Source organism: Pelodiscus sinensis, chromosome 5 (genome assembly GCF_049634645.1).
Source record: "Pelodiscus sinensis isolate JC-2024 chromosome 5, ASM4963464v1, whole genome shotgun sequence".
NCBI lineage: Eukaryota > Metazoa > Chordata > Testudines > Trionychidae > Pelodiscus > Pelodiscus sinensis.
Window position 1 is genome coordinate 80,713,692 of NC_134715.1, and position 20,132 is coordinate 80,733,823.

General features: G+C 49.6%; 1 protein-coding gene across 9 annotated transcripts in view; it reads right to left on the bottom strand.

Annotated features, from left to right (window-relative positions):
* SLC7A2 (solute carrier family 7 member 2) overlaps positions 1–20,132 on the bottom strand; it is a 106,921-nt gene that overhangs the window by 34,207 nt on the left and 52,582 nt on the right. For 5 of the 9 annotated variants that reach the window (XM_075931174.1, XM_075931173.1, XM_075931175.1 and 2 more), the window contains exon 2: positions 105–493. In XM_075931174.1, the coding sequence (XP_075787289.1) occupies positions 105–480 (376 nt within the window). In that variant the 5' untranslated portion in view covers positions 481–493. Of the gene's footprint in view, positions 1–104; positions 494–772; positions 856–19,393; positions 19,863–20,132 lie in introns of those variants that run through there. The other 4 variants (XM_075931179.1, XM_075931178.1, XM_075931181.1 and 1 more) reach the window with 3 other exon arrangements.

A 20,132-nucleotide genomic window follows, 5' to 3' on the forward strand; every position in this document is an offset into this window, starting at 1 on the left:
TGCCTAAAGTAACAGCAGTGAAGAAAAAAGAAAGCCCAAACCTATATTTTATTTCTATTTTTCCCTGTCACCCTATCAGTTTTATACTGTTCTCCCAAACTTACCTATAACATATGATAAAATGAGATTCCAGCCAGTGATAAAAGCCCACAGTTCACCAACAGTTACATAAGTATACAAATATGCAGAACCAGTCTTGGGAACTCGAGCACCAAACTCAGCATAACAAAGACCTGCCATCACAGATGCCAAGGCAGCAATGAGGAAAGAAATAACAATACTAGGTCCAGAATCTGCTTTTGCGACTTCTCCAGCAAGAACATAAACACCAGCGCCAAGAGTACTTCCTACGCCCAGAGCAATAAGGTCCACAGTGGATAAACATCGGCATAATTTGGAATCTTCAAGACTGTCCACACTGACAACTTTTCTTCTCAACAGACACCGAACAAATGACAGAACTGGTCCACAAGGTATCATTTTGGATGGAGAACTAGGAAAATAAAATAGATCATTAAAAGCATAGAAGATGTAATACAAACAGTCACAAATTAACCTTCCAAAAGCTATTTAGTTATTGAATAACACCTTTTGCATTTAAATGAAATTATCTGTCATTTGCAATAAAAAGTTCATACAGAAACGTCATCCTACCACAACTTTTCATTGCTTTGTTAAGACTCCGTTTATTTTTTGACTTAACTGACTGGCTGGAAATGTAAAATATATTATATGGCAACTGATTGTCATTATTACAATTAAAAAAACACACCTAAAAGATGAGAATCTGCAGTCTAATAAAAACGCTTAAGACTTTGTGATGACACACAAACGATACTACAGGGGTTTGGGTATCTAAAAACAAGGAAAAAGATGGTTAAAGAAATATTGTCTCATTATGACTTCAAAGTAAGATCACATTCATGCATGCACACTGTTCTATGAAGGTAAACAGAATTACTGTGAATTCTCCACAAAGCAGAAGAGGTAGAAATCTTACTACACTTTGTCCTAATCTACAATAGACCAGGTAGGTCAGCTTAAGGTACGCCTTATGTAGCTGGATTTGGCTTACCTTAAGCAGAGCCGCCACAGCATTTACACTGCAAGAGGCCGACGGGAGCACATGCTCCCACCTACTTCCCTTACTCCTCACAGATGGAGGAGTACCAGATGCTGGGAGGGGCTGCCTTCAGCATTCAATTTGGGGGTCTACACTAGACCTGCTAAATCGAACGCTAGAAGATCGATCTCTGTAGTGGAGACATGCCCTTTTGTTTTCTGCACATATACTCTTTTCTGAAATATTTCCATTATATTTTAAACTTAACATAAGGTAAAACGAGAGCAAATAACTAACACTTTCATTATTGATGGCTTGCCCTCAACCTTCCCTACTACAGAATCAAAGCCAGCTACAGGGTATCCCTGTTATAAATTGCCCCGCTATACATCCATTCCGCACTAAAGTCATTGACACTTGTAGGAACTGGTATGTTATAAATCCTCCCATTCCCTGCTCTTAAGTCACACCAAAAAAACCCAACTGGTGCAAATGGAAGTCAGCCGCAGGAAAAAAAATTCCCCGCTTTAAGTTGTTTTGCTATAAGTCTAAGTATTTTGGAATGTTTTTTGGACTTATAGCGAGGATGGCCTGTACTATCATATTATACAGACTGACTGTAAAATCTTCTTTACTATTGACATAATTAGGAGCAGAAACAGCTTCAATATATTTAAGGATTTTGTATTTTCCGATTCAAGGGTACAAATAGCAATCTTTTGTAAACAAAAAACAAAAAGCAAAGAAACCCAACAATTTTGATGGAGCCAGAACAATTCATGATTAGATTCAAACTATGAGGAATTTGCTTTTAACGTGCTCTTTAGTGAAAGTGGCTTAATGTCAATTTTTAAAAGGTTTATTTCTCCCCCTTTTATCAAAAGTAATGAATTCAGGAACATGAATTTAACCTTGTAATTATCTAATGAAGATTAAAAAAAAATGTTCCTTTACCATGCAGTACCTTTGGTTCTTCAAGATATTGTGGTCAGTATGGATTACTCTGTGGATAAGCTTGCTTAAGGTTGTATTGTTTTGAACAGCATTCCCCTCAATGCGATGCACATATCCCACCCTCCTTATGTTCCTATGCCAGGGTATTAAAGTTGAAGCAGCCCCAAGCCTCCTTCCATTTCCTCACAATTCAAAGTCCTTCTTGCTGAGAACCCCAAAACCAGAGACGAAATGCAGCTTTTATGGTCCACACTGACTACATCTCAAAGATCCACAAGTACTGTAGGGTATAGAGCTGTTCTCTCCAAGTACATGTTAATGTCCATCTTACTATTCAGGCAGACTACATACCCCTCAGGATGATGGAAACAAGGAATTTCAAATGCATCAGTCTAATAGCGGTTGTAGTACTGGTATCCTGAATTGGAAATCTGCTCTACCCAGGAGTGTGAGAATATTGGTAGAAGTGGCAGTGCCATTAGGTCCTGTCCTCTTGCCCCACCTCATTCCTCTAAGGTCTTGCCCCCTGGCTGGGGAAGAAACCAGAGCCAGGCCATGGTAAGAGTCACCAAGAGAGCCCAGGTTGCTGTGAGGGGCACCTGAGCTTCCACCTGCTGTGGACCAAGGGCCTAAGAGAAGTCCATAGCCAGTGACCCCATCCCTTGGAGTGTAGTCCTGGGCAGGTGAAGATCCAGGGCTCCCCATAGTGGCCTGTGCTTCCTAGGCAGCTCTTACTCCTCCTGGCTCTGACTTCTGGTCTAGCCAGGGGGTGGGGCCTCATGGGAAAAAAGAGGAGCAGGGGTAAATCCATGGAGAGGGGTGGGGCCTTGTAGCGAAGGGTAGTTAAGGCCCATCTGAGCCCACCTCGTCAGGAACAGGCTGGTGCCGCAGGCAAGGGCTGTGTTTTGCGGGTAGGAAGCTCATCACCTTATCACTCTATGCCTGTCCAAGGCTTGCAGTTGTGGGGGAGGAGAGGCAATGCAACCCCTGTCCACAAATTACACCCATGTTTAAGAGTGGGTGAGTATGGCCCCGCTGGTTCCTACAGTTCCAGCACTCTTGGCTTTACCCACTAAATACAATCTACAATGTTTGATAACAGTCGATGTATCCACATTGCTATCTTGCAGTTCTCAGAAGCTGGCACATTTCTGAAGAAGGCAGAGGATGATGTTGAATGCAGATTACAAACATGAAGACTTCCCAACCAACTGGTAACTTGGCAATAGACAGTGCAATATCAATTTTGATATCGTCTGCAAGGAGAAAGATTCACCTAAGAATGCCCAGATGTGGCTATAAACAGATGGAGTGACAATTTTTGTAAATATAATAAAAGAGCATCCTGGAGATAGGTAGTATATATAATTTCCTTACTTCCTGGGCCTATGTCTATACTACAGAGGTTTTTTGGAAAAACGGCTGTTTTTCTGAAAAAACTTCACTTATGTCCACACTGCAATCGCAATCTTTAAAAAGAAAAATCGAAAGAACAGAGGTTTTCCGACATTGGTAAACCTCTTTCTATGAGTGTGACGGGGTTGCGGGTACAGCCATCGCCACCGCCGCCGCTGCTGCCACAGCGGTTCCCGAGCCTCACACTTCTAAAAGCCCTGCGGCGGCTTTTTGTGGGGAAACCATAGCCACGTGGCAGACGTGTGCCGCCTGCTCTGGGGCCGCCCCGAGGGGCAAGGCCGAGGCACAGGATGACGTCAGGGGAGGCGCCAGGGGGGCTTGGCGTCAGAAAGCAGCGCGGAGTATAAAGGAGGCCCGGAGGGGCCCTTGAAGGAGGAGAAGAGGAGCATGCAGAGAGAAGGAGGGGAGAGCGCCGAGAAAGGGGGTGTGCAGCAGCCCAAGGAAGGGTGTGCAGTGCCTCAGCAAGGAGCGGGGTCCACGGGAAAAGATGGTGAACCACCGGGAAACGGACCCAAGGAAGGGACGTGACAGAGGAGAGGAAGTGACCCAGGACTGAGCGATGGAGCCGGAAGGTCACTCAAGAGTTGGTGAGTTAAGGCCGATGCCCCACCAACCAGGCAGGGAGTCGCGTCCCTGTCCTTAGGGTCCTGGGTTGGGACTTGGCGTGAGGGAGGGCCCAGGTACCCCTCCCCTCTGTTGGATGGCCCCATGGCGGAGGCTAGTGGCTAGCGGACATCCGGTGAGACCGGATACCGGGAGCGCTATAAACGAGAGAAAAAGGCAAAAGAAAGAGGGAAAAGACCTTATGAACTGGGTACTCCACGGTAGAGGGTGGAGCACTTCGGGGTTGAGGGGAGATGGGCATTTATGCCTTGACCCCAATGATGACACGGCTGTAGATCTGAGGGCAGGCGCAGACTGTGACAATAAGGAAGAAGCCTTTTTCTGAAAAAGCTCTTTCAGAAAAAGATGCGTGTGGACAGGGAAGAAGAAGTTACTCCCCTTGTGCAGTAACGATGGTTCTTCGAGATGTGTGTCCCTGGGTGCTCCACTGTAGGTGTCGGTGTTGTCCCAGCACCACAGATCAGAGATCTTTTCCAACTGTAGTCTGCCGGACTGCGCGTGCGCGAAGTGCAGCTCGTGGCTTTTCGCACCATTTGAGTGCGCGCGGTCCGGCTCCCGCCAGTTCCTGCTGCCTCTTGATCTGAAAGACATAAAATAGAGACACTCCGAAGAGGGGAGAAGGGCGGGTCATGGAGCACCCACAGGACATGCATCTCGAAGAACCCATCGTTACTGCACAAGGTAACTTCTTCTTCTTCTTCGAGCAGTGTTCCCTGGGTGCTCCACTGTAGGTGGATGCACAGCAGTAGCTCACGAATGGAGGAGGGTCAGAGCTAATGTGCCATAACCGTGGATAACACCGCTGACGCCACCGCTGAATCTGGTATTAGGAGATTGGGGATGGCGTAATGTGTAGCGAAGGTTAAGTTGGAAGACCAAGTGGCAGCCCTACAAATATCTCTCAATGGAACTCCCTTGAGGAAAGCAGTGGACATTGCAACAGCCCGAGTCGAGTGGACAGTGGTTTGTTTCGCAGGTTATAGCAACTCCTTAAACACTGCACAATAACGGAGGAGATGCGTTGCGTGAACAATGGATGGCCCTTAGAGCATTCTGCTATCGATATTAGTAGTGAGTCTGCCTTTTGAAAGGGTCTGGTTCTTTTGATATAGAAGGCCAGCACTTGTCTGACATCCAAAGTGTGTAGGCGCGAATGCTCAGGTGAAGGGTGTGGTTTGGGGTGGAAGATAGGCAAAACTATAGGCTTGTTGATGTGAAAACGGGAGATCACTTTGAGGAGAAAACGCGGTTGCGGTTTCAATATCACTCTTTGGTGGGTGAATATCGTATAGGGAGGTGAGGTTGATAGAGCAGCTAGTTCGCCGACTCTCCTTGCAGAGATAATTGCCAGCAAGAAAATGACCTTCCTGGATAGGTTATTAAGGTCACACGTTGCTAACGGTTCAAAAGGTTTGCACGTCAAAGCATTCAGGACCATTTCAAAATCCCAAGGGTCTGCAGGTTGGGTATGATGTGGATACAAGTTGGCCATTCCTTTCAGGAACCTTTTCATTATCAGATGGGAGAATACTGACAGGTTGGTGAAAGGCGGTTATTGCGGCAACATGTACTTTAATGGAAGCACAGGTCAGGCCAAAATTTTTGAGATGCACCAGGTAGTCTAGGATGCACTGTATTGGTGCAGAACTTGGATCCAGGCCGATTTGGAAGCACCATGATGAGAAGTGAGACCATTTTGAGAAGTAAGTAGTTCGCATAGATCAGCGTTTCCCAAACTATGGGCCGTGGCCCGGTACCGGGCTGCAGGAAAAAAGTGGTTGCCGGGGTGTTCCGGGCTCCCAGAGTGCCTGTGTGGTGCAGGCGGGGAAGAGGAGGAGGAGGAGGGGAGAGCCGGCCATAAGAAGCAGCACTGGACAGGGGAATCAGGGCAGGCCAAGGAGATTGGGGGAGGGGCAGCCGGCAGAAGCAGAGCTGGGCAGGGAGCTGGCCAGAGGAGATTGGGAGGAGGAGTAGAGGAGAAGCGGCTGCTGGAAGCAGGGCTTGCCTGGGGCATCAGGGCTGTCTGTGAGAGATTGGGGGGCTGGCATAAGCAGGGCTGCCGGGGGGGTGCGAGGTCGGGGGTAGGGAGCTGGCCGGGGAACATGGGCAGGGGAAGAAGCGGCTGCTGGAAGCAGGGCTGGATGCAGGCAGCGGGACTGGCCAAGGGAGATTGGGAGGAGAAGCGGGGGAGAACTGGCTGTCTGGGAGGGGACTGGGAGAAGTGGGGCTGCCCAGAGGCGCAGCGGGAGGATCAAATCGGCCAGTGGGGAGCGGGACTGACCCGGCCACATGCGGACCTCCGGGCACTGCCCCTCTTTCCCCCTTCCTCCCCCATAAACCACGAGTGAGTCCAGCCCGGGGATTCTATTGCGCCCCCCCTCCACACCCTCTCTGTAGTTGCGAATTGTCTGGCTGGTAGACACACTCATGCAGTCTGAGCACATTTACCAGCCAGGCAGTTCGAAACTACAAACTGATACATCTAGTAATAATAAAACTTACCTAATGAGAAAATACCAGACATGCTATATGTCTGGTATTTTCTCAGTTTGTTTTCTATGTGTTTATATTTTTGGGCTGCAAAAAACAGTATTGAAAAAAAAGGGTTCCAACTAAAGTAAAAAGGTTGGGGAACCCTGATCTAACCAGCTTTCTGTCTGTCTTACACTCCATTTATCCAATCCATATTCCTTAACTTGCTGGCAAGAATATTGTGGGTGACCATATCAAAAGCTTTGCTGAAGCTGGCACTGGGGGCTTTGAGAGGATCAGAAACAACTTATTTGAATATTCATCATTTGATTAATGAATATGCAAACATGCAAATGAATGTTACTGGTACTCCAAAAGTTCGTGAATGGATTTACTGGTCCCCGTGTCAAAATGTTTGGTGTAGATGATTTTCTACTGTTTAGTAATATGTGTTTGACAGATTGCGAACATGCTATTTCTGACTGTTGGAACCAACTAGGTACCACACTGTCAGTGCGAGATGGTCTACCTGCGGATGGAGTAGGGAGCGGTGATTCTGTGAAAGCAGATCGTGTTGTATCGGTAAAGGATATGGAGGACGTATCGACAGACGATGGAGGTAAGGATACCACATCTGCTGTGGCCAAGAGGGGGCTATTAGGATCACCGTGGCTCCATCTCGGATAATTTTCTCCACGACTCTGGGTATTGAAAGGTGTGGGGGAGAACGCATATAGTAGGTCACGTCCTCAGTTCAGGATCTTGAGTGGGAAGAAGTTGTTGTGTGGCTCGAGTGTGTGAAGGAGACCCTGACGGAGTTGGTGGTCTTGAAGATGGGGGAGGAGCAGGATGCTCCCCGGTAAGAGAGGAACGGGAGTGCACATGAGGCAACCAGTGGTGATGAAACGACGACCTATGGTGATGATAGGGCGATGCGGAACACCAGTACCGTCTATAATAGTCAGAATAGGTTAAAAGCGTGGGTGATCTTGGAGTCCGTGACCTCTCTCTATAATAGGTGGTATAGCTGGATGACCGACGATCATGACGGTAGTGATGTCCTGATTGTGGAGAAGCATGGCCAGTACGGGAGTACCCAGAGTACTCTGGGGATGGTGACCGTACTTCAGGCGAGAATTCTGGGCTTGGTGACATAGAAAGTAGTTTCTTGGTTCTGTGATGGGTAGGTAATGCCAACAACTGTTCCAGTGGAGAGGAAGTTGGAGTGGAGAGTGCTGTATGAGGAATTATCTCCACTGGTACTGAAGAAGATGGTGCCGAAGTGCCCTCCAATACCGAGGGGCGTGCCAATGTAGAGCGTGTCGGTGCCAGCGATCGTGATGGTCCCAAGTGGCGTTTGGAGGGAGAGGATTGCCTTGGTTCTGGAGAGCGTCTCAAAGGGGAGGGACGTCTCAGTCCCAGCGAATGCCTTGATAGAGAGGGACGCCTCTGTGCCGACGATCGGTCCAGTGCCAAAGGACAACTTGGTGCTGGAAAACGTCTCAGCAGAGAGAGACGTTTCGGCACCGGCAAACGCCTCACTGGTGATCGGTGTCTTGTTGCCGGTGAGTGTGAAGAAGTTGAAAGACTCCTCGGCATTGACGATCGACTCGGTGCCAGGGAGCTTGTAGGAGACGAAGGTCGCTCAGGTGTCACAGAGCGTTTCTGTGCTGGTGGTCTCAGTGCCGGTTGTCTTAGAGGCGAGGAACGTCTCGGTGCCATATGTGCCCGGGGCGAAGAGCGGCTCTGAACTGGCGATCGTGCCAGAGTATGAGTCAGTGCTGACGATCACTCCTATGCTGAGGAGTGGCTCGGTGCTGGAGCCCACGTCAAGGAGTGAGTCGGTGTCAGGGAGCGGCTCGGTTCTGAGGAGTGTCCCGCACTGGGAGAGGTTCTCGGCGCCGTGGAGGTCCCTGGAGGCAGTTTGGAGACCGAGGGAACGGCTGAGACTGTGGAGCCCGATATGGAGGGGCTTGGAGCCGACTTACTTTGGCTGTCTTTTGGCTCTGCAGCGCCGCGTGTGACAGATGCCGCCAAGGTCCCTGGCTTATTGCCAACGCTCACCCGTGAAGGTGGAAGGGATCGTGCTGGAGATGGTCTCTTCTTCATCTTCTTGGTTTGTTCTAAATGCCCCTTCGGTTGTTGGGCTTGGGGCTGCAGGGCTTTGTCAAATAAGAGGATCTTCAATCGCATGTCCCGATCTCTTCTTGCTTTGGCTGTGAGCTTTGAACAATGGCGACATTTTTGGGGTATGTGGCCTTCCCCGAGACACCTGATACACAGAGAATGGCCGTCGGAAGCAGGCATTGCCTCGCAGCACTCGCCACATTTTTTAAACCCAGGCATTGAACTATTTACAGAAAGTAATAACTATTGAAGAAATTTAAAAAAAAAAACGAAACTATTAACTATAATAACTAAGAACTATAACTAAAACTTATAACCATATATAAAGACTAAGAATAAGCTCTCTCTGTGTCTCTATATAACAGGAGTTGACAAGAGAGTGATCAGTCTGTCCACGGCCGAGGACGGTCAGGAGGAACTGGCGGGAGCCGGACCGCACACACTCAAATGGCGCGAAAAGCCACAAGCCGCACTTGGCGCATGCGCAGCCCGGCAGACTACGGCTGGAAAAGATCTCCGACCTGCAGTGCCGGGACAAGCCCGACACCTACAGTGGAGCACCCACGGGACACTGCTCAAGGAAGAAGAGGGAGTTCTTTCGGAAGAGGAGGAAAGAGGAAAAAGGTGGCCACTGTCCACAGTAATCACAGCTTAAATGTGAGAAGCATCCAATCAGTGTGGATGATATCTTTCGAAAAAGCAGATCACTTTTTCCATGCACTTTGGCTATGTGGACACTCTCTTCTGGAAAAGCTTTTTCCAAAAGAAGCCTGCAGTCTAGACATAGCCTGAACCAAATGCGGCTTCAGGAAAAAGACCAGCAGGTTGGTCAATTGGTTCAGATGAAATTCAGAGACCCCCTTAAGAATGAATGTCAGGCGAGGTTGCAGCACTTCCTTGACCTATGTAATATAGGGAGTTAGGCTACAAAATTCCAAAAATCACTCTCCCTCCTGACTGAAGGGATCTTTGTGCAATGCCGTTGAGGAGTACACCAGTATTCCGAAGGAGGAATATATCTCCTCATTGAAAGGCAGTGCTGAGGTATGGTATTGGGCTACCTCTTCATTCATTGAACAACAGCCTCTTTATTGGTTGAACTGCAGTGGTGAGGTGGGTGATTAAAGGGAAACACAGGGAATCCAGGGAGAACTTGTGGAGAGCCACCTGGAAGAGTTTCAAAAGAGGCCTTGCATAAAACTATTTTTCAAGGCATCTCTGATTTGCACTACTCCTTGCTGTGCTCTCCTAATTGCGCTGGTGTTCAGCTGCTCAAACTCTCTGGCTAGGTGCTCTGCCTTAACCCCCTACGTTGCCAGATAAGTTTCTCCTTGTTCTTGTACATGTTATGGAGTACACAACGTGCTGCCAGTACAAAGGGAATGTTGCGTTCACTGAGGTCCAGGTGAATCAAGAGACTCCTGACCTACCCCTTTAAATATCCAAATGCACATGCCACCACCATTCTGCACTTGCTCAATCTGTTATTGAACTCCTCCCTGCTGGGGTCCAGGTTGCCCATGTAGGGCTTTATGAGCCATGGGAGCAAGGGGTAGGCTATGTCGCCCAGGATCACTATTGGCATGTCCACCTCTCCATTTCTGATTGTCTGGTCAGGGAAAAAAATTCTGGTGTGCATCTTTCAGAAGAGGCAGGCGTTCCAAAAGATGTGCACATCATGCTCCTTTCCCAACCATCCCATGATGATGTCAATGCCCTTGTTATCCACGAGTACCTGCAACACCATGTAGAAGTACCTCTTGCGGTTGATATATTCTGTGGCAAAGTGTTCAGGAGCCCTGAGGGGATGTATGTGCCATCTATGGCACTACTGCAGTTAGGGAAGCCCATCGCGGCAAAACCATCCCTTATGGTGTCCACGTTTCCCAGAGTCAGAATCCTGTGTAGCAGAACGTTATTGATGTATTGATGTTCTATGACAACAGATCCAACTATAGATCTCCCCACCGTGAGATCTAAGTAGCACCTGTCTGGTGTAGCAAGCTTTCATAGGGTAATTACCACGTACTTCTCCATGGTCAAAGCAGGTCTCATATGGGTATCCTGGTGCCTTAGGGCAAGGAAAAGCCATTTGCACAGTTCTAGTTATATAGCATCGCGCAGGCAGAAGTTTACAGCCAATGATGATCATCCCACGTTTGCATCACAATGCAGCCCCACCAGTCTAAACTCGTCTCTGAGCGCCAGACCCAGAATTGCACTGTATCCAGAGGATTGACTGGCAGATGCGCCAGCATGAGTGCCAGGCCTTGTCTGAGCAGGGGCTCAGTGCTACGCTGAGCTCCATCCTTGTGCTCTTTCTGGTGGAACAACATACGTACACTCTTGAAGCACAGTGCCCTGAGGCGCATCACAACACACATGCGCATGATGATGCTTTCCTGCACACTGGCTCTATGTTCACCCTGCTATGGATAAAAAAAACAAGAGCGGACTGCCTCCTGCTGATGTCATGCAAGGGGGAGGATAGATGAGTGCATTCTGGGATGCTGGTGACGTAGGCCCCTGGACCACCTGAAGTAGAGTTTTGAACCCAGTAGACACTGGGGCTACGTCTAGACTGGCCCCAAATTCTGGAAAAGGGATGCAAAGCAGGTAAGTCAGCATAGGGAAATCCGCGGGGGATTTAAATATCCCCCGCGGATTTAAATAAATATGTCCGCCGCTTTTTTTCCGGCTTGGGGAAAAGCCGGAAAAAAAGCGTCTAGACTGGCGCGATCCTCCGGAATAAAGCCCTTTTCCGGAGGATCTCTTATTCCTCTCATTCCCGAATGGCTCGCCCCTGCTCTGCGCAGAAGGGACACTTGCATGAGGCCCGCCATCCCCCTCCAGAAGCGTGTGGCCATCGCCCTCTAGAAGCTCTCCACACCGGACAGCTACCGATCCATCGGGAACCAGTTCGCCGTGGGGAGATCCACCGTCGGAGCGGCACTCGCCAACCACTGGGCCAGGGGGGAGGGGAGCTTCAAGGAGGGGATGGGCCGCCCCAGGGAAAACGGGGGGGAGGGGGAGGAGGAGGCGAAAGTGCCCCGCACCGGAGGGGTCGGTCTGTCCTGGCCGTACTACATGCCGCCCGGGGGGGGGTTGCTTCCGGGAGTGGGGCGCGGGGCACTGCCAGGGCACGAACACTCCCAGCCACCTGGGCGCCCCAGTGATTCACTCTTTGCTGTGTCTCTCTGCAGGTGGTCAAGGCCATCAACCGGGTGCTGCTCCGCAGGGTGGTCCGCCTCACCGACCTGGACACCGTCATTCGGGGGTTCGGCGCCCTCGGCTTCCCCAACTGCAGGGGGGCCATCAATGGGACGCACATCCCCATCTGTGCCCCGGAACACCAGGCCTCCCAGTACGTGAACCGAAAGGGGTACTTCTCCGTCCTCCTGCAGGCCGTGTGTGACCACCGGGGACAGTTCACAGACATTAATGTGGGCTGGTCCAGCAAGGCACATGACGCACGGGTGTACCGCAACTCCTCCGTGTGCCAGAGGCTGCAGGCCGGGACTTCTTCCCCGACCGCCACATCAGGGTCGGTAACGTGGACATGCCCATGTGCCTGGTGGGGGATGCGGCCTACCCCCTACAGCCCTGGCTCATGAAGCCCTGCACGGGTCACCTCAACCCCTCCCGCCAGGCCTTCAATGCGATGCTGACCAAGGCCCGCATCATGATTGAGGGGACCTTCGGGCGACTGAAAGCCCGATTTAGATGCCTCCTCACCCGTCTCGACCTCGCAGAGCACAACATCCCTCCCGTGGTGGCAGCATGTTGTGTGCTGCACAATTTGTGCGAGCGAAGGGGGAGGCTTTCCTGCCAGCCTGGATGGCTGAGGCTGACCGCATGGCTGGCCACTACGCTCAGCCCCGCACCGCTGCCGTCCAGGAAGCCCAGCGGGGGGCCGTCCGGATCCGGGAAGCCCTGCGGGAGAGCTTCCAGGTGGAGGAGGAGGACTGAACTCTCCCTGCATGCCCCACTGGGGCCTTCTTCCACCCTCCCACCCTTCCCCTTTCCTCTCCCTAACCCTCCTTCCTAATGACAAATAAAAACACCTGTTTTGGCCAAAAAAACCTCTTTTTATTTTACATAACTGGGGTGGGGAGAGGGAGGAGTGAAGGTGGGAGCAGGGAGGGGGAAACCTGGGAGGAGGGAGCTGGAAGGGGGTGGAAGGGGAGGAAGGGAAGGGAAAGCGCAGGGTTGGGGGTCCGGCTGGCTCTCCTGTCTCGCAGCACTGCGGGTGCGGGGGTATCGGGGGGGAATGAGTGTGGAGGGTGGGGCAGGAGGGACGGGGGGTGTGGAGGAAGCGGGAGGGGGAGCAGGGGCAGCAGGGGCAGGAGGAGCAGGGGCAGGAGGAGTAGCGAGAGCTGGGACAGCCGCAGGAGCTGGAGCAGGAGGAGGCAGGAACTGGTCGACCAGGGTCTGGAGGTGGCCTCTGAGGGCACGGCCCTGCTCCTCCGGCGCCTCCAAACTCCGCTGGCACAGCCGAAGGTCCTCCCGGACCCAGTGCTCCTGGTTGCGGAGCAGCTGCTCCAGGAACTGGAAGTGCCGCCGCTGGTAGTCCTCCTGGTTCCTGGCACGCCTGCTGGCCCGGGCATGGGTGGCTGTTGCAGGTGGGGTGGTGCGCCCTGCAGTCCCAGGTGCTGCGGCTGTGGTGAAACAAAAGCAGCGGTCAATTCTCCCTGGGGACAAGGTGGGTGAAACCCAGCCCCCCCCTGCAAGGCCAGGGCCCCTGCATGACACCCAGCTGCTGCTCCATGGTGGGCAAGGCCCAGGCGCACGGTCCCTGGGCTCCCTCTCCCCCCACCCCCTGTACACATAAGGGGAGCATGATGGTACTCACATGTGGAGCCCTCCCCGGCCTTGGACAACACAGGCGATGTGCTCTGTGGGGTTCCTTGGGGGTCCTGGGTCCTGGGCAGGCTCCCAGCAGGCTCCTGGCTCTCGGCATCCTCCGGCTCCTCCTCCTCGGTGTCCAGGACGGGTCCCTCTGCCCCGGGGTCGATCACCACCCGGGGGACATGGACGGCGTGAGCCCCCAGGATGAGGTCCAGGGTCTCAAAGTGGGGGCATGCCTCCGGGTCGGCCCCTGGCTGGCAGGCCCAGGAGTACGACTGCCGCAGGTCCTTAATTTTGCAGCGGACCTGCTCCCAGCTCCGCTGGTAGCCTCTGGCGGCCAGGCTGGCAGCCATGCGGCTGTACACAGCCGTGTTCCTGTAGCTAGAGTGGAGATGGTGGACATTGGAGGCTTCCCCCAAACCTGGATGAGGTCCACGATCTCCGCACCTGACCAAGCGGGTGTCCGCCTCTTGCGGCCCCGGGCAGGCTCCTGGGAGCCGCCAGCCTGGTCCTGGGAAGAGGAGGAGGGCTGGGTGGCATCGGGTGGCTGGCTCATGTTGTGGCAGGTGCAGGGTCTGCTGGCTGGGTGCTGGCAGGCTTGCAACTGGCACAAACACTGTAGCCAGCCCGTGGCCCTTTCAGGGCTCCGGGGCCGGGAGGGGGGCAGAAGAGTTTCCCTGGTGTTGGCCAGAGTGGCCACCAGGAGAACCTGGGAAGGGCTAGCCTCCCACTAGTTCGAATTAAGTGGCTACACAGCCCTTAATTGGAACTAGTTAATTCGAACTAGGCATTAGTCCTCGTAGAATGAGGTTTACCTAGTTCAAATTAAGCCCTCCGCTAGTTTGAATTAAGTTCGAACTAGCGGATCGCTAGTGTAGCGCCTATCAAAGTTAATTTGAACTAACAGCTGTTAGTTCGAATTAACTTTGTAGTGTAGACATTCCCCATGAGCTTAACTCAGAATGCAAAGCTGCTCATGGTGCCTCGCTGTATGAGTCAACAGTAGGCTCCCTAATGAAGACATGCTAGTTTACACTACATTCTGAAGGACATGAACCTTTGACTTTGCAAAATTGGGTGATAGGAAATGCCCTGAATGGTTTTTACAACCTTCTGCAGCACTATGGCTAAAAGGAATCTCCATCTAAAATTCTTCCTTAAGCCTGCCCCTTTTAAGCATGTAAGAAAGAGTAAACAAGACCACAGTTGGAGGCAGTATTTCAACAAGATGATTGTGTATAACTTAAGAATTTTTCCAGCAGACATGTTTGCCATGAGTACTATATAAGTGCAACTGAGGGTATGTCTACACTACAATGTTAGTTCGAACTAACGGACGTTAGTTCGAACTAACATTCATAGCCGCTACACTAGCACTCCGTTAGTTCGAATTTGAATCGAACTAGCGGAGCGCTTAGTTCGAATTAAGGGGTGTGTAGCCCCTTAATTCGAACTAGTGGGAGGCTAGCCCTCCCCAGCTTTCCCTGGTGGCCACTCTGGCCAACACCAGGGAAACTCGTCTGCCCCGCTCCCGGCCCCGGACCCCTTAAAGGGGCACGGGCTGGCTACGGTGCCCGTGCCAGATGCAAGCCTGCCAGCACCCAGCCAGCAGACCCTGCACCTGGCACAGCACAGAGCCACCCACCCGATGTTCCCCAGCCCACCCCCTCTTCCCGGGACCAGGCTGGCGGCTCCCAGGAGCTTGCCCTGGACTGCAAGAGGCGGGCACCTTCCTGGGCTAGTGCGGACATCGTGGACCTTGTCCACGATCTCCGCACTAGGCACAGGAAAGTGGCCGTCTAGGGCAGGATAGCTGCCAGCCTGGCCACCCAGGAGCAGGTGTGCATGAAAATCAAGGGGGTCCACTGAGACCCCCGACCCTGAGCCCTGAGCTTACAATGGCCGTCCTGGGTCAGACCAAAGGTCCATCTAGCCCAGCAGCCTGTCTGCCGACAGCGGCCAACCCTAGGGACCCTGGAGGGGATGGACCGAAGACAGTGACCAAGCCATTTGTCTCGTGCCATCCCTCTCCAGCCTTCCACAAACTTTGGGCAGGGACACCACTCCTACCCCCTGGCTAAGACTACTCCATGGACCCAACCTCCATGACTTGATCTCACTTCCCTTTAAACTCTGTTCTAGTTGTAGCCTTCACAGCCTCCTGCAGCAAGGAGTTCCACAGGTTAACTATTTGCTTTGGGAAGAACAACTGTCTCTTACTAGTTTCAAGCCTGCTACCCATTCCTTTCCTTTGGTGTCCTCTAGGCCTTCTTTATGGGAACTCGGGAAGAACTTTTCTGAATGCACCCTCTCCACCCAACCCCTGCTTTTAGAGACCTCTATCCTGTCCCCGCTCCATCTCCTCTTTTCTAAGCTGAACAGTCTCAGTCTCTGTAGCCTCTCTTCATCTGGGACCTGTTCCCAACCCCTGATCATGTTAGTTGCCCTCCCCTCTCCCAGCCTTTCTCTTCCCCTCTCCCACCTCCTTTTCCCAGTCTCCCCCAGTTTTGTTCAATAAAGACAGAGTCAATGTTGGAAGAAACGTTATCTTTATTTTGTACATCAATAAGAAGGGGGGCTAGGGAAGGGTAAGTGGAAGGAGGTGAGGGAGGAATGGGGTATGAGCCCCCGATGGGGAGGACTGGGCTGGCTCTGCGGGCTTCTGGGAGTGGAAGCTCTCCTGCAGCCCCCCGATTGCCCCCTCTCCCCAGATGGCAGCCTGCGGCAAGTGCAGCCGGGCTGATGGCCGAGTGGTGTGATGTGCCCAGTGTGGGTACTCCGGGCAATCCAAGCCAGGACTGCTTTGCAAGCGGGGAACCCCTGAGAACTGTCTGTCCGGGGTGGGGGTCGGGACCCTTTAAGCGCAGCCCTCGGCTAGCCTGAGACAGCATCTCCACGCTCTAAGTCCTCCTCTGATGCCCTGCCGGCACTGCTTCCGGCCATCCTTAAGCCCGTTCAGGGTCCACTCAATGTGGACTTGCTAATTCGAACTAGTTTTTAGTTCTAGACGCGTTAGTTCGAATTAGCTTAGTTCAAATTAACTAATTCGAACTAAGTTAGTTCGAACTAGCGCTGTAGTGTAGACGTACCCTGAGTTACAGTGTAAAAGCCAAATCCCAAGCCTCTAGCAGGAGTAAAGACGCACATCAGCCAATCATTCACTCCTATCCAACACCAAACTGGGTTAACCCATTTTGAGAACTGGCAGTTCGGTATGAAAGAGGCCACTGGAGAGTTCCAAACCAAAAAAAAACCCCATCCCGTGCTCCTATAAACAGCCCTCTATGGAACTTGTTTCCCTTACCCTCTTTCTTCAGGCAGGCAGCTAAAGAGGAGAAGCTGCCATGGAGGAAAGAGAATGAGACCAGGATCTCTCAGAACCTGCTTCTTCCTAGTAATCTAAAAGTTTTTATGAGGCCCAATGATTCCTTTTCTCATTAATTTCTAGACAAAGAAAAAAAGCCTTCAAATACTCCATCCCGATTGCCTTTACCCTTCTTTTAAATAATTGTTCTGAAGTATGCCTAAGGATAAGTCAGATAAATAACCTCTTAAGTGCTTTGCTGCTCACTGTCATGCACATTTCCTTCCAGGCACTATCTTCTAGGGTCCTGGGGGAAACAGTCAATGGCTGCATAGTAGTTATGCTGATAGATCTGAAGAGATATGTTTCTGTAGTCTTCTCTAAAATGGCTGTTGAAAGTCCCTTTCTTTTATAGTAATAGAGAGGTAGCTGTGTTAGCCTGATCTTGCTAAAACAAAAGGACTAACACAGCTACATTTCTATTACTAATAGGTGATGAGCTTTCGTGGGCCAGACCCACTTCCTCAGATCATATTCTGGAAGAGAATTGGCATGCCAGAATATGATCTGAGGAAGTGGGTCTGGCCCACAAAAGCTCATCACCTATTAAACCATCTTGTTAGTCTTTAAAGTGCTACACAGTTTTTCCTTTCTTTTATAGGCTTCGAATTCCCCACTTTGAATCAAGTGACCTCTCTAGTCAGTGTCAAACCCCATCAAGTGATCATAGTTGCCCACCAGGGTACTTTTTTACTTGGTCATCAGGCATGTGAAATCCCCACTGGTTTACCCTGGGCGACAGTCTGCTTTCTGTCCAAGGGTGCTTCCATCTGAATGGGTGACCATTAAGGTTTAATGTCCATCCATTATTAGCCCTCTGCTGGGTGCAAGATTTTCTGTTGACACCTATTGTGTGTGTGTTTCAACTTAATATGGAGGCTACAGAACAGGCTTATAATCAAAATGTTGCTAAGACAACTAGAATTTGTAATTTGATATATACATAGAGAATTCATAATATCAAACCATCCATAATTTGTATCCAAGCAGGTCCTCTGACTATTACAGATAAATGGGATACAAAATCTCCTTCCACAAAGTCTCCATACAGCTCTTAAATAAAGTTGACCCTTCAAAAACATCAAAAGTGTCTCAGGAACTGGTGTTAATTTTGTTGCGAAACTTCATAAATAATTTTAAAAATCAATAAGTGTATATAGACAGGGTCTTTACATTACAGAAAAACAACTGCATGCTATATTTTACATTGAAATCTCTGCCTTCATTCTGGGAAATAAAATTTTAATTTAATTACATAACATAAAATTTACAAATCACTCCCCAATCTCCCCAGAAGACGTACCTTTCAATTTAATTACTGTCCTGTGGTAGGCTCTCAAAATATTTCACTCTATGTTTTGCTTTATTTAAAACCATAATATACCTGACAACTTTATGTACTATACAAAGCAAGCAATGTGAGCTGTCCAAAATCTGCTTCTATTATTAACATATATGCTTAATACATGCAGAGAAAGCTTTTTTGGTACTTCTATTTTTTGTTCAAACATATTTTGCTGACTTGACATAATTTTACATACCACAGCTGATTGGCTATTTTCAAAAAGACAGTAGTGTTCACATCTATCAAACATGTTGTTTTACAGCGCTCAATACCCCAAATATTCAAAATGAAAGAAATAGGGAAACCTCCAGATAAAAATGTAATCCTTCCTCAGCCTCTGTTTCCTTAAAAACAAAGCAAAACGAAACAAAAAACCAAAACAAAAAAACCCTGAAATAAACTGTACCAGTATGTTCTCCAACAACTTACTATCATCTTTAGTTAATTTGGCCTAATTCAATTTTACACTGATTTGTCTTTCATGGCAACAAGGTATGTATAACTTTGGTTTCCCTTTATCATCTATGAAATTATCAAGAAAACAAAGATTTGAAAGTCGCAAAATATTGTACATACCCAAAACTAACATATCAATTAATGATTTTTATGAACAATTGCACTTTTAAATCTGTGTATTATAAATGCTGATGCTATAAGAACCACACAGAATTTGTTAATCCTTAAAAAATAAAAAGCAGAAAGACCAATGTAAATCATATTTAAGAAAAGCAAGACAACAGAAGAGATGCCCAAACATTTAGCCACTTTCAAACAGAAATGGTTTAAGTTAATGTGGAAATCATCTCTATTTGATTAACACATTTGAAAGGAGATCAGTATGGAATCTAGTTAGAGAACATTAATAGAATTAATACACTAAGAGAGGGGTTTCTCAAACTTTGTGATACTGTGACCCCCCTCTAAGTTGCTTCAGCCCCCTTCTAAGTTGCTTGCGACTCCCAGGAGGTTGGGACCCACAGTTTGAGAAACACGGCACTAAGATATGGTACTTTTATATTTGCATGACTCAGGTTTTCTCTTCAAAAGCATACAAAACTTTAGTAATTTGTTTTAGTGTGCTCTTTAATCCACACTCTTTTCAGGATATTAAAAATCTTCATGTGTACTGAAACTAACTTATTTTTTTAAGAGTTTCTTAGCATGAACATTTATCACTAACCTTGTGATTCAATGCAATCTTCCGTTGGCCAAGCTTCTGCCTTTTTTACAAATAAGTCCTGTATCCTTAAATGTGAACAGGAACAGTTCTATGTGATTTTACCAAACTATCTGCTTTAAAACTGTGTGTTAGATGTGAGCGGCTGGCTCCTGGGGGTGGAGGCAGAGTAACCACAGGTGATTGGATGACAGGAAGTTTCCTGGACTATTTACCCAGGGGCGGGGGAGAATACTGTTACTGCCGTTCACTTAAATCATATTCATTATATCCACAAAGTGAAATCTTTTTTGGCTTCTTTTTTCATGTTTAAACACACGTTTACGCACGCACATGCAACTGATGTTAAGGACTGACGGGGGCATCTTTGTCCATCACTGATAATAGTGACTTGCTTTATTCTAATGATGTTTGCATTAACAAAAAAAGCACCCAGTCATTCTCTGACCTTCTGGTGAAGGAAAATATCTTCAGATTTCATATTTGCAGTCCCTATAAAAGGAAGATCCAGCATTAAAGTACTACAGGCAGTCCCCGAGTTATGTGGATCTGACTTATGTCGGATCCCTACATACGAACGGGGCTTTTCTCGCCGCAGAGGACGCGGGCGGCAGGACCGCCCAGACGCGCTACGGTCCTGCCGCCCGCGTCCTCCGTGGCGAGAAAAGCTGCTCCGCGTCTCCCTGGTCTGCTGGGGGGGGGGCACCCCAGCAGACCAGGGAAACACGGGTGGCGGGACCAG